Consider the following 13325-nt stretch of genomic DNA (forward strand, 5'->3'; position numbering starts at 1 on the left):
TTAATTGTTTTTTAAAAAATGTCTTGACTCACTAAAGTAAAAAATTGTCAACTTCCGCTGGGCCTAACCTTTCATTTGTTACGGTTGGACTTGTGTTGGCATGTGAAGTTCCAGATGCTAGAGGTCCCTCTGACATACAGCACTGTCCTGTGAGCCCTGACGGTGGTACTGCTGACCTAGAGTGGAAAAGGGGTTCACAGAATGTTCTGGGGCATACTTGGACAGTCACTCCTATTGTCTTAAATTTCTTATTCTTCCTACTTCTTGTTTTTCTTTTTTGCTGGGAGTACAGATGTGAGCCACCGTGCCTGGCCATTCTCTTGATTCTTAAGATTTTCTAGACCTTACTGATTACAGTAATGTTAAGCCAGACAATACCAGTGTTAATTTATTTTATTTTTTGACAGTGTTGCTCTGTCACCCAGGCTGGAGTGCAGTGACGCGACCTCGGCTCACTGCAACTTCTGCCTCCTGGGTTTAAGCCATTCTCGTGCCACACCCTCCCCAGTAGCTGGGGTTACAGGCACCCACCACCACGCCCAGCTAATTGTTGTTGTTGTTGTTATTGTTTTTGAGACAGAGTCTCTGTCGCCGAGGCCGGAGTGCAGTGGCGCGGTCTCAGCTCACTGCAACCTCTGCCTCCTGGGTTCAGGCTATTCCCCTGCCTCAGCCTCCCGAGTAGCTGGGACTACAGGTGCCTACCACCACCCTGGCTAAATTTTTTGTGTTTTAGTAGAGATGGGGTTTCACCATATTCGCCAGGATGGTCTCCATCTCCTGACTTCATGATCCACCTGCCTTGGCCTCCCAAAGTGCTGGGATTACAGGCATGAACCCCCGCGCCCCGCCCATACTTCATTATTAAAGGTTAGCTTTCAATCATCAGTAAGAGCAGCTGCTTACCAGGGTGCTGTTCATGGACTTAAAGTGCATTAGGTGGATTTTTAGACTAGATGCTTTTTAGCACTATGACTCTATAATTCTATCATTTTGAGAGGCCAGAATTAAATCCCAAACCATCTCATATATGGGATGCAACTTTTCAAACCGTTGTGAGCTCTTAATACCTAGAAACAAAAAATTGAGCTTACATTTAAGAGATTTTCAGGTAGGAGATAACTGTTGATTTTTCTGGCAAAATATTTAAACAGTATGTCTTTAAATCACTTCTGTGTTGCTAAATCTGTTTTAGAGTTTTGTTTCAAAGCACCTGTTCTTATTTTCCCTTTTCTTATTAGAACCAGCAGTATTGCTGAGCTGTTTCATTGATTCAACTGTATCTGTTGCTGCTTTTTACACTTTTCCTCTTTAGTAATGTATTTATAGCTCTACATATCTGCTTAATTTATGAGGGAAAATATAAAGGGCTGTTTTTTTGTTGAAGGGCCTGCTCCGTTTGGTTCCAGTTGGGTAAAACACTATTGCATGTATCGAAAAGCAGCGAAGAAGTTCAACATGATCCCATTTGAGCACAGATCTGGAGGGAAACTTGTAAGTATTTGATTCAACATGGAATAGATTTTAGTCTGTCAGAGGTGGTGTTTGAGGGTGTCATTTTAATGGTTTATATTCACTGATGATACATTTTTAGTTTTAAAATCTTTGTTTTGTTTTTAAGTAAAATGGGCCAGAAGACGGAACAATGTATGTGTTTTCTGAATTGCATGCTTGGGTTTTAAACCACTAGATTTTTTTTTTTTCTTGTTTTAATTTAAGTTCTGGGCTACATGTGCAGAACGTGCAGGTTCGTTACATAGGTATACATGTGTCATGGTGGTGTGCTGCACCCATCAGCCTGTCATCTACATTAGATAATTCTCCTAATGCTATCCCTCCCGTAGCCCCCCACCCCCTCAGAGGCCCCAGTATGTCATGTTGCCCTCCCTGTTTCTGTATGTTCTCATTGTCAGCTCCCACTTATGAGTGAGAATATGCAGTTTTAACCACTAGGTATTTTTTTAGGTGAACAATAGAACCCTTTTATGCCACTGTTTAAGATAAAGGTAACATTGACAGCAAGCTTTCATGACTCAGTGGTTCCTCAGCATTTATACAATGGAGCTGACTTGCACAAATGTATTCATAGCCTAAAAACAAAGAAGAGTGATCTGTAATAAATTTTACTGTTGTTCAGTTCGTCTTACAAAGTTCTCACATAGGTATTTGCAATGCATTTAGTTAACTGCTCCCCCTGAAATAAAAACAGCAGAGCGTGATAGTAAGAAAAGAGCAAGACGACCTCACAGAGTTGGCTGTGTAGAAAGGTGATCTTTATATGTATTTTAAATGGAATCTGTAGCTTATTACAATAATTAACGGTCTGGAAACAAAACTCTTCCCACCAATGTTGAACATAATTGATAACACATTTTTAAGAAAGCAGGTTAATTCATTGCTTGCTGGGTGAATGGGTATGGTTTTGCTTAGATGAATAAAAAAACAAAACCAAAACCTAAGTTCACTTCTATTTACTTACACGATGCCTTTCCCTGAAAAATATTTAAAGCAGCTTTTAATAAAAACACATTTATATAATAATGAAATAGACATGGAAAATTAGTCATGGTGAGGAGAAGGAAGTGAGGAGATGGCTCTTGAAGCATTAAGTTTGAGACTGAGTTTCCTGTCAGAGCCAATTCAAGCCCTGAGATATTTCTGCTTAGTGATACCTTTCTGTTTTAGCCTCCAAATAATAATAAATATGTTATGGAATATAGCTGGAGATTTTGAATATTTGTATATCTTAATGTTATTTAGAGATCTTCACGTTCTGGAAAATGTGAAAATGTTCAGTAAGTATGTACTCACACTTCATATAGTTGTTCTTTTACTGAGCACCTGTATTTCTGCATTGCAAATTAAGTAAAGATAAATTCAGGGTGATTCACATAGGAAAGACAGAAATTGCCAAGATAAATGGTTCTAGCTTTAGATTATCAAAATATTTAATCTAGGGTTATTGGTGTACTTTTAGATTGACCTGTATGGAATTACAATTTTTATAGGCCAAAAATAGTCACATATTGTCTGTGACATGTGGTATGACATAATATGAAATAAATTTTTACACTAAAAAAAGAGTACAATAAGAGACTAACAGTATTCCAATATCTAAAAACTGTACTGTTAATCTACCTTTAAAGATTAACGTTTGGCCAGGCACAGTGGCTCATGTCTGTAATCCCAGCACTTTGGGAGGCCAAGGCGGGCAGATCACTTGAGGTCAGGAGTTCAAGACTGGCCTGGCCAACATGGTGAAATCCTGTCTCTACTAAAAATATAAAAATTAGCCAGTCATGGTGATGCACACCTGTAATCCCAGCTACTTGGGTGGCTGAGTCACAGAGTTGCTTAAACCCAGAGGCGGAACCACTCCAGCCTGGGCATTTAAAAAAAAATGATTAAAAAAATAGAGGTTAGTTGCAACTGTGACAGAGCAAGACTGTCCAAAAAAAAAAAAAAATGAACATTGGTATTGTCTGGCTTAACATTACCATAATCAGTAACGTCTAGAAAATCTTAAGAATCAAGAGAATGGCCGGGCATGGTGGCTCATGCCTATAATCCCAGCACTTTGGGAGGCCGAGGTGGGTGGATCATCTGAGGTCAGGAGATCGACACCAGCCTGACCAACATGGTGAAACCCTGTCTCTCTGAAAATACAAAAATTAGCCAGGTGTGGTGGTACATGCCTGTAATCCCAGCTACTCAGGAGGCTGAGGCAGGAGAATCACTTGAACCTGGGAGGTGGAGGTTGCAGTGAGCCAAGATTGTGCCACTGCACTCCAGCCTGGGCGAAAGAGCGAGACTCCCTTCTCAAAAGAATCAGGAAAATGACAAAAATGTTAATATTTTAGATTCTAAATAGCATTTAAAAAGCCATTTTGAAAGAGGATAGGGTAAAGAGAAGGGACTTAAGATCTTGAACCTTGCTCCCCTGCTCTCCAGTATAGAATGGCTGAGTGTTGATATGCTTATCCTGTAGGTTTTGAGACTGTTCAAAATGATTATTTGCAGGGAGACGGAGAGGTGTTCTTTTTGAAAGAATGCACCAAGAGGCATACTGACTCCATTGACAGAAGGTTTTGTTTTGACATAGAAGCTGCTGATCGGTAAGTTATTGGAATCATTGGACATGGTGAAAGAGTCGTTTTAAAAAAATGATTAAAAAAATAGAGGTTACTTGCAACTGTGATTTCCATGGCCTGGGAAAATGTTACCTTGCTATATTTCCAGGCTGTGTGTTCATTATAAGCCGTTTAGTCTTGGTCACCGGGTTTAGCTATGGGGTGATAGTTTCATCTTGATTTAGTTAGGAGTCATTCTAACCAGGGTTGTCACCTAAAAAATAACCTTGGAGGCCAGGTGCAGTGGGTACGCCTGTAATCCTAGCGCTTGGGGAGGCCTAGGTAGGCAGATCACCTGAGGTCAGGAGTTCAAGACCATCCTGGCCAACATGGTGAAATCCTGTCTCTACTAAAAATACAAAAATTAGCCAGGCGTGGCAGCGCACACCTGTAGTCCCAGCTACATGGGAGGCTGAGGCAGGAGAACCACTTGAACCCAGGGGGCAGGGGCTGCAGTGAGCCAAGATGGTGCCACTGTACTCCAGCCTGGGCGGACAGAGTGAGACTCCGTCTAAAAGGAAAAAAAAATTGCCTTGGAGCTTTTCATTGTTGATCCAAGCCTAATTTGTAGCATGAAGAGAACAATGGCAAGAGGAACTGGGTGACAAAGCTAAAAAGGGGTGATAGTAGCTAGCTATTAATGCAGAACAACATTCATTTGTGCTTGTGGGAGTTTTCAGTGTCTACATCCTGTATGTGATGGAGGGTCTTAGGCAAACTCCTTCTGTTTATTCAAAGATGAATTATTTTTTTTCTTATTGTATGACTTCTAGTTATTTAGTTTTAAAAGAGTCTTTGCCAGAGAGGAAGAAGTAGAAGAGAAAGGTTTGTTTGTCATTATTACGACTTGTCTGGCATTAATTTCTACGTCCTCCAGTAGCATTAAGGAAAATCCTAGTGCACATAGAATATTTGCTTTTTAATGGCTGACAGTACAGTGATTCCTTGCCAGCCCTGGTTTTGGCAGTGATGGTTTTTAGATAAGGCTGTTCTATGTTTGTACAATAAAAGCTTATGAGATTTGTTAAAGCAAAAGCTCAGGTCAGAACCCAGGAATACAGAAGTAATTGATGCTGCTTCCTCTGTTAGATGATACAGTTGAGTCTCTGGGGGTAGTACAGAGAGGGAGGAGCAGTGCTTTTATAATAAATGAATTGAGGACCATTTATTACACATAAAAACAGGCCCTTAAGCACCATGATAATTTTGGCACTACTGTGAAAAGGATGAATGGTTAAATAAGCATTTTGCCAAGATAGGAAAAATATGGAAGAGAATGTCAGTGTAAAAGAGGTTGGATCTTGCTATGTTGCCCAGGCTGGTCTCAAAACTCCTGGACTCAAGCAATCCTCCCACCTTGGCCTCCCAAAGTCATAGGACTACAGGTGTGAGCCAACATGCCTGGCCTAAATTTCAGGCCAATAAGAATTCTTCCAAACTTTAAATAGGGAATCAGTCAGCGTAACACAAGTCGAGCATACATCTGTGTGCACACACCCATGGGTAGCACTGGATTCCTCTCTGAGTGCCACTGTCGTCTATGCTTCCGTGTTTTATCTCAGCTGTTTCCTTGCCATAGCTCTCTCAGGTAGTTGTCACTGTTTCCATTTTATGATGAGAAACTGGCCGGGCGCGGTGGTTCAAGCCTGTAATCCCAGCACTTTGGGAGGCCGAGACGGGCGGATCACGAGGTCGGGAGATCGAGACCATCCTGGCTAACACGGTGAAACCCCGTCTCTACTAAAAAAATACAAAAAACTAGCCGGGCGAGGTGGTGGGCGCCTGTAGTCCCAGCTACTCGGGAGGCTGAGGCAGGAGAATGGCGTGAACCCGGGAGGCGGAGCTTGCAGTGAGCTGAGATCCGGCCACTGCACTCCAGCCTGGGCGACAGAGCGAGACTGTCTCAAAAAAAAAAAAAAAAAAAAAAAAAGAGAAACTGAGGCACAGAGCATTTGAGCAATTTCCCCAAGGTCACGTAGCTAGTGGTAGTTGAAGAGCTGAGATTTGAACCCCTGCATTCTCTACCTAGAGCCCCATATCTTACCTTTTTCTCTTTTCTTTTTCTTTCTTTTTTTTTTTTTTTTTTTTTTCAGACGAGTCTCACTCTTTTTGCCCAGGCTGGAATGCAGTGTTGCAACCTTGGCTCACTGCAACCTCTGCCTCCCAGGTTCAAGTGATTCTTCTGCCTTAGCCTCCTGAGTAGCTGGGATTATAGGCGCACGTTACCACACCCGGCTAATTTTTGTATTTTTAGTAGAGACAGGGTTTCACTATGTTGGCCAGGCTGGTCTTGAGCTCTTGACCTCAAGTGATCCACCCACCTCGGCCTCCCAAAGTGCTGGGATTACAGGCAAGAGCCACTGCGCCCAGCTTGAGCCCTACCTCTTAACCACTGTGCTATAAGCCTCTGCAGATCACCATATGGTCAGAATGTTTTCTAAATAATTGACAAAGATGTGTTAGCAGTGCTGTCTACTACAGAATATGTTAAGTGAGGTGAATCTGATTAGTTTTGAAAGCAGGGTACGTCTATAATGCAATTCAATCACTTTAATCATCCAAAGTATCTGGTTTTCTCTGAGACCTTGATCATCCCCATTTTTTTTTTTTTTTGTTAGCCATGATCCTTGCTATGATTGGAACTACTCTCCACCCCTCAAAGACATTGATGAGGGATTCCTATGGAGGTGCTTACACATATGAAGGATAACACCTGTAGGGAGACTCTTGGAACAGGGGAGGACTTTAGGTCGGTGATCTATTCTGGTGGTTTTCAAGTGCTTTATAGGGAGACTCTCTTTTCAAATAAAATTTCATGTTAATGCATATGTAAAGCAAAAAAAGTGGGTTCCCTTATTAAAGAAGCATAGAGGCCTGAATTCCCCCCCTTTTAGCTTCCCTCTTTTTTCTTGCAGAAGTCTCTAATTTACTTCCATTGAGGTCCACAGCTCCTTTCTGGGAACTCCTGGCAGGGGACCTAATCTAGTTTAGGTGGTTAAAGAAAGGCACACAGAGGATCTGACATGTAAATTCATAACTAAAGGGTTATCTGGAGTCAGCTGGGATTGAGATTCATGTGCCAGGTAGAGTGAATGTCGCATGTGGAGGCCTGGAGACAGGAGAGGGCGTGATGTATTTGAGACACCTAGCGTCACTAGTGCAAGAGCCAGAGAGAATGGGAGAAGAGGCTTGAGATGGGGCAAGGGCCTGAACTTGAAGTGTTTGGACTTAATCCATTAAATAGTTTTAAGCAGGGCAGTAAGTGACAATTATATTTGTATTTCTCAAAGCTCATTCTGGCAGAGTAAGAAAGATGTGGAGGTGGCAAGAGTGGACAAGAGAAAGTCGTTTAAGGACAGGGTGAGAGGGCCAGGATTGGTGTGGTGGCAGTGGAGATGGAGCCAAGTAGGGTAGATCTTTGGGGATAAACGGGATGTTGCAGTTAGAGGGTGAAGGAGCGGGGAAGGTTTCTGGCTTGAGTAGCTAGAGGTACCATTTACTAAGGTGGGAAACAAAGTGGGGGCATAAGGATGGGGGAAGATAGTGAAATTAGTTTGGGTCATTGTATTAGTTAATTTTCATACTGCTATGAAGAAATACCCAAGACTGGGTCATTTATAAAGAAAAAGAGGTTTAATGGACTCACTGTTCCATATGGTTGGGGAGGCCTCATAATCATGGCGGAAGGTGAAAGAGGAGCAAAGGCACATCTTACATGGCAGCAGGCAAGAGAATGTGTGCAGGGAACTGCCCTTTATAAAAACCATTAGATCTCGTAAGACTTATTCACTGTCATGAGAACAGCATGGGAAAAACCCATTCCCATGATTCAGTTACCTCCCACCAGGTCCCTCCCACAACACATGGGGATTATGGGAGCTATAGTTCAAGATGAGACTTGGGTGGGGGCACAGCCATCCCGTATCAGTCATGTTGAGTTAGATTGCTGTGGGTCATTATGAAGAGAAACCTGGGAGGAAATTGGGTACAGAGCTTGGCGGCTGTGGCAGCATTTAATTGGTTATTCATGTTTGACCTCCTGAAACTCTCCATCCTTTTACTTCCCTGACAGTTAACTATTCTGGTTCTCCTCAGATCTCTTGGTCCTCTCCAGTTCAGCTGTTGCTCCTTTAAATGTTTCCATTTCCTATAGTTGTTTTTCTGTATCCATCCATTCTCATGGTTTCACACTGAAAGTATATCTCTCTGTAATACGTAGTTTTCTTACCTTTTTCTGTATTTTGTACTGCTTCTAGAATCTTTAGCTCCTTAATCCTAAAATCGGAGATCTATAATGCTTCCAAATGCAAAACTTTTTTAGCACTGGCATAATGCCACAAGTGGAGAATTCGTACCTGACCTCATATGGTGGGTTGTAGTCAGAACTTTGTTTCATGCACAAAATTATTAAAAATGTTGTACAAAGTTAACTACAGGCTACATGTATAAAGTGTATATGAAACATACATGAATTTCTTGTTGAGATTTGGTTTCCATTCCCAAGGTATCTATCTCATTTTGTAAGTGCAAATATTCTAAAATCCAAAAAAAATCTGAAATCCAAAACCCTTCTGGTCACAGGCATTTTGGATAAAGGATACTCAACCTGTGCATTGCCAACTCTGCTCTTTTTACAATTCTTGGTAATTTCAGTATGACTTTAGGTGATCCTTTCAGTGCTTGGCATCTTGATTTGTTAAGTTCCTCTCCTTCAGTGACCTTATTCTTTACTGTACCTCAGCCGTTTTTTCCGGTGTTCATTCCTTAGACCTTGTCATTGCAAGGAACTGCAGTCCTCAGCAATCCGGATTGCAAGACTTTCTCTTTCTGATACCACCTTCTTTCCTAATAAGCACCCTTAGATTCCCCAGTTAAGCCCTACAGTCTATTGTTGTTCGTGCACTCACTTTCTTCCTTAACTGGTTGAAATTTCATAGTCACTCATCACAGTCCCTTTTTAATACCCTTCACTCCGCCGCTTCTTTCTTTCTTTCTTTTGCTTGTTTGCACAATGCCAACTTACGATTCAGTTCTGCCTTCTCTCTTTCTAGAGTAGAGAAGCAAGTTCTACTGTATTCATGGGATCACTTCAGATACATGACCACTGTCCTCCAATAAGCTATTCATGGTAGCCACTGATCCTTCTGTGTTTTCTTTTTCTTTTTTTTTTCTTTGAGTTGGAGTCTCTGTCACCCAGGCTGGAGTGCAGTGGCACCATCTCCGCTCACCTTAACCTCCGCCTCTCGGGTTCCAGCGATTCTTGTGCCTCAGACTCCTGAGTAGCTGGGACTACAGGTGTGTGCCACCATACCTGAGTAATTTTTGTATTTTTAGTAGACGGAGTTTCACCTTGAACTCCTGAACTCAAGTGATCTGCCTGCCTCGGCCTCCCAAAGTGCTAGGATTACAGGCGTGAGTCACCCTGTCTGGCCCATACTGTGTTTCCTTAGTTCCTGTATACTCGCAGTTGAATATTTTTTATTTTCCTCTCTCTCTTAAGCTTTGACACTGCCTCCCTTTCCTGATGACTTTGTGTCCTATTTTGTTGTGAAAATAGAAGCTGTAACAAGAGCTCTTTCCTGCTGTAGACACCCACCTCCACCCTCAGTGCCCAGACACCCTGCCTTTCCTCCCTGCCTGTGGGAGCTGCCTGTGTTCCTGATGGAGGCCAACTCCTCTGTTCAGGTGTTTCCATTTCCTCTTCCCATCCTCTGTCCGCTGCTCCAGGATATTACTCAAGCAACTCTACTTTTTCTTTCTTGTTAACATTAGTTTTGCCTCCCGGCAGCATGTGAAATGCTCTTATTTCATTCATCTTAAAATACAAAAGCCACTACAGCCACCATCACCAATGAAACCACCCTTCCCTTTCATTTACTGCCCATTTTTTAACTCTTATAAACAGCAGCAATTCTTCAAAAAGCTGTTCTATTTATGGCCTCAAATTTCTTTCCTGGCCAGGTGTGGTGGCTCACGCCTGTAATCCCAGCACTTTGGGAGGCCGAGATGGGTGGATCACCTGAGGTCAGGAGTGTAAGAGACAAGCCTGACCAATATGGTTAAACCCCATCTCTACTAAAAGTACAAAAATTAACTGGGTTTGGTGGTGGGCGCTTGTAGTCCCAGCTACTCAGGAGGCTGAGACATGAGAATTGCTTGAACCCGGGAGGTGGAGGTTGCAGTGAGCTGAGTTGGCACCACCGCACTCAAGGCTGGGTGACAGAGTAAGACTCCGTCTCAAAAAAAAAAAAAATTTTTTTTTTTCGTATTTCTTTCATCTTCTCTTTTGAAGTGTCTACTCAGGCCTTTGTCCTTTCTCTCCACTGTTGAGGTCATCAGTGGTCTCCCTGTTGCTGTACCTGGTGGTCGATTCCCAGTACTCATGGTCTTTTCCTCACAACATCCCTGACATGGCCCATCACTCTCTCCTCCATCACATGCTTGCTTCAAGGACAGCACACCTCCCTCTCACATCTCTGGCTTCTTCACTTTTTATACTCCTTTGCCAGTTCTTAATTTTCCAGATCCCTGGATGTTGGAGTTCTCTCGGGTTCAGCCCTTCATTGTTTTTGCTCTTCACTCACACTTTTTTATGACCTTGTCCAGCCTTACGACTTTATGTGCCATCTGTATGTTGGTAACTTGCAAATTTATTATCTCTACCTGGATCTTGTCCCTGACCTGCAGCTTCTTATATCCAGCTGCCTACTCAGTATTGCTTCCGGGGTGTCTAACAGGCATTTCAAACAGTGTAGATGTAGGGAATGGTGGTGATTGTTCTTTGAAAGTTTTCCGGTAAGTCTTGGGAGTGGGAGGGGGGTACTTACATTCCTCTAACGTGTTACATAGGTATATGAATTCATTCCTACCATATAGATACTAATATATAAATCTTTATTTTTTCTTAAAAGTTATACATACTTATTTTAAGTCTGAACTTTTTCTAAAGCTCCTTGGTTAACTTGGAAAATAATTTTCTTGGTGTGTTCATATTCTTTAGTCTAAAAGATCAAGCTGCTTTCTAAAAACAATGACAGACCCCCCCACCGCCTTTTAATGGTTTATTTCCTCATTTCTAAACAGAGAAACATCTATTCTGGTTTGCTGTTACTAGTAGATACTGTTTGGGGTCCCTTAATTTCCTGCCATCCCCCACGATCTGTGTCTTAGTTAGTCTCGTGTGGAGCAAAATCTGCTGGCAGGAGGTGAATGTGCTTTGAGATCTGTAATTTTGGGGCTTTGAAAGCATTATTTAGTGAAAAATGTGAATGAGATAGGCTCTTCTCTTGTCTACTTTCCTGATTCCTAGGTAGAATCAGGAATTAGGGAATTATAAGTAATTTGTTCCTTGTCTATTAGATTATGAATTCCATGAGGGTAGGAACACTGTTTTACTTAGTGTTACTTGGTATCACAATACCACGTGTAATGCTTTATACATGGTGGACATTTATCAGATTTGTACGGGATTAAATGAAATTGAATTGTTGCTCAGAAGTGACTGAACTGTGATTAGATTCAATCAAGCAACTGTCAGTCAGCTGTCCTCTTCTTCTGCACCACACCGCTATACTGTGAGCTCTAGTGTCTTCATTCTGCTTCAAGAAAAATAAACCTAACTTGTTGTGGAGTGTGTGGGTATTATAAATGGATTTCTGCTGCAGTTTGTACAAGGTTCGTATTGGGTACCTTCCTTTTTCTTGAGATGGAGTTTTGCTCTCGTCACCCAGTGTGCAGTGCAATGGCATGATCTCGGTTCACTGCAACCTCTGCCTCCCAGGTTTGAGTGATTCTTTTGCCTCAGCCTCCCAGGTAGCTGAGATTACAGGCATACATCGCCACACCCAGCTAATTTTTGTATTTTTGCTAGAGATGGGGTTTCACTATATTGGCCAGGCTGGCCTTGAACTCCTGACCTCAGGTGATCTGCCTGCCTCTGCCTCCCAAAGTGCTGGGATTACGGGCATGATCCACCACACCTGGCCCTCTTATTGGGTACCTTCTTGTAGCAATTTTGCAGTTGATTGTATATGTCTAATATAAACATATTTTGTCGTCTTTACAAGTATCTGTTTTTGCTATTTTTTTATTTCCTGTGTTGAAAGAGCAGCCTGGTAGCATTTTGAAGTAGGTGATAGCACAGTGGAGCCGGGGCTTGCCTTTGATCTGTGTAGACATAAATCAAGAGCTTTTACTTACTTGTGGCATTATTTCAGATCAGATTTGGTTGCATATAACAGAAAAAGGCAAAATAAACTGGCTTAAATGGGGTTAAAGTTTATTTTTTCTCTTGTTTGGGAAGCCCAGAGGTTGCCAGATCACGGCTGATATAATCCTGATTTCTCTTGAGCATGGTTTAGTTTTATCGCCACTCGAGGCATGAGACAGAATGTGGCACTGTTCCATTTATCACATAGCACTGTCTCTGGTTGTAGAGACATTTTCCAGTGGTTGCATAGACTACTTTTGCTCACAGGCTGGAATGGAGTTATGTGGTTACACCTAGTTGCAAGGGAGGCTTCTAAATCCCAAGGTTGGGAAATTGCTGTCTTTTGTTTTCAGAGGTCCATGTGTTGTTCTAGTACTTTACTATTACTGAGAACCAGTGGGAGAATGGCTAATGGAGGGTGGGGTGGAGCCCAGCTAGCTATTACTACTTTGATTATCAATGGTTAGATGGATGTGTGCTTCATTTTTTTCTCCCTCAATTTACCAAAAGGTTACTTTGAATTTTTCTCAGCTAAGAGACAGCATTTAAGGCCACAGATTTGAAAATCATGTCTGATAAGGGACTTGTTTCTAGAATAAAGAACCATTATAACTCAATAATATATAGACAAGTAACAATGAAATGGTCAAAAGACCTGAATTAGACATTTTTTCAGAGAAAATATACAAGTGGTTGTCTGGGTGCAGTGGCCCATACCTGTAATCCCAGCACTTTGGAAGGCCGAGGTGGGCGGATCGCCTGAGGTCGGTAGTTGGAAACCAGCCTGGCCAACATGGTGAAACCCCGTCTCTACTAAAAATACAAAAATTAGCTGGGTGCGGTGGTGGGTGCCTGTAATCCAAGCTACTCGGGAGGCTGAGGCAGGAGAATCACTTGAACCTGGGAGGCGGAAGTTGCAGTGAGCTGAGATCACGCCATTGGACTCCAGCCTGGGCAACAGAACGAGACTCCCATCTCAAAACAAACAA

At 42.2% G+C, this 13325-nt stretch overlaps 1 protein-coding gene across 11 annotated transcripts in view; it reads left to right on the top strand.

Moving 5' to 3' along the window:
• Nucleotides 1-13325, top strand: part of ARHGAP10 (Rho GTPase activating protein 10) — a 352159-nt gene that overhangs the window by 162622 nt on the left and 176212 nt on the right. For all 11 annotated transcript variants that reach the window (XR_012435152.1, XR_012435153.1, XM_045391864.2 and 8 more), the window contains 2 exons: nt 1385-1491; nt 4018-4112. Coding sequence is in view for 9 of the 11 variants with exons in the window: in XM_045391864.2 (XP_045247799.2) it covers nt 1385-1491; nt 4018-4112 (202 nt within the window). In the remaining 2 variants the exon portion in view is untranslated. The remainder of the gene's footprint in view (nt 1-1384; nt 1492-4017; nt 4113-13325) is intronic.

Source organism: Macaca fascicularis, chromosome 5 (genome assembly GCF_037993035.2).
Source record: "Macaca fascicularis isolate 582-1 chromosome 5, T2T-MFA8v1.1".
In the NCBI taxonomy this organism is placed as follows: Eukaryota; Metazoa; Chordata; class Mammalia; order Primates; family Cercopithecidae; genus Macaca; species Macaca fascicularis.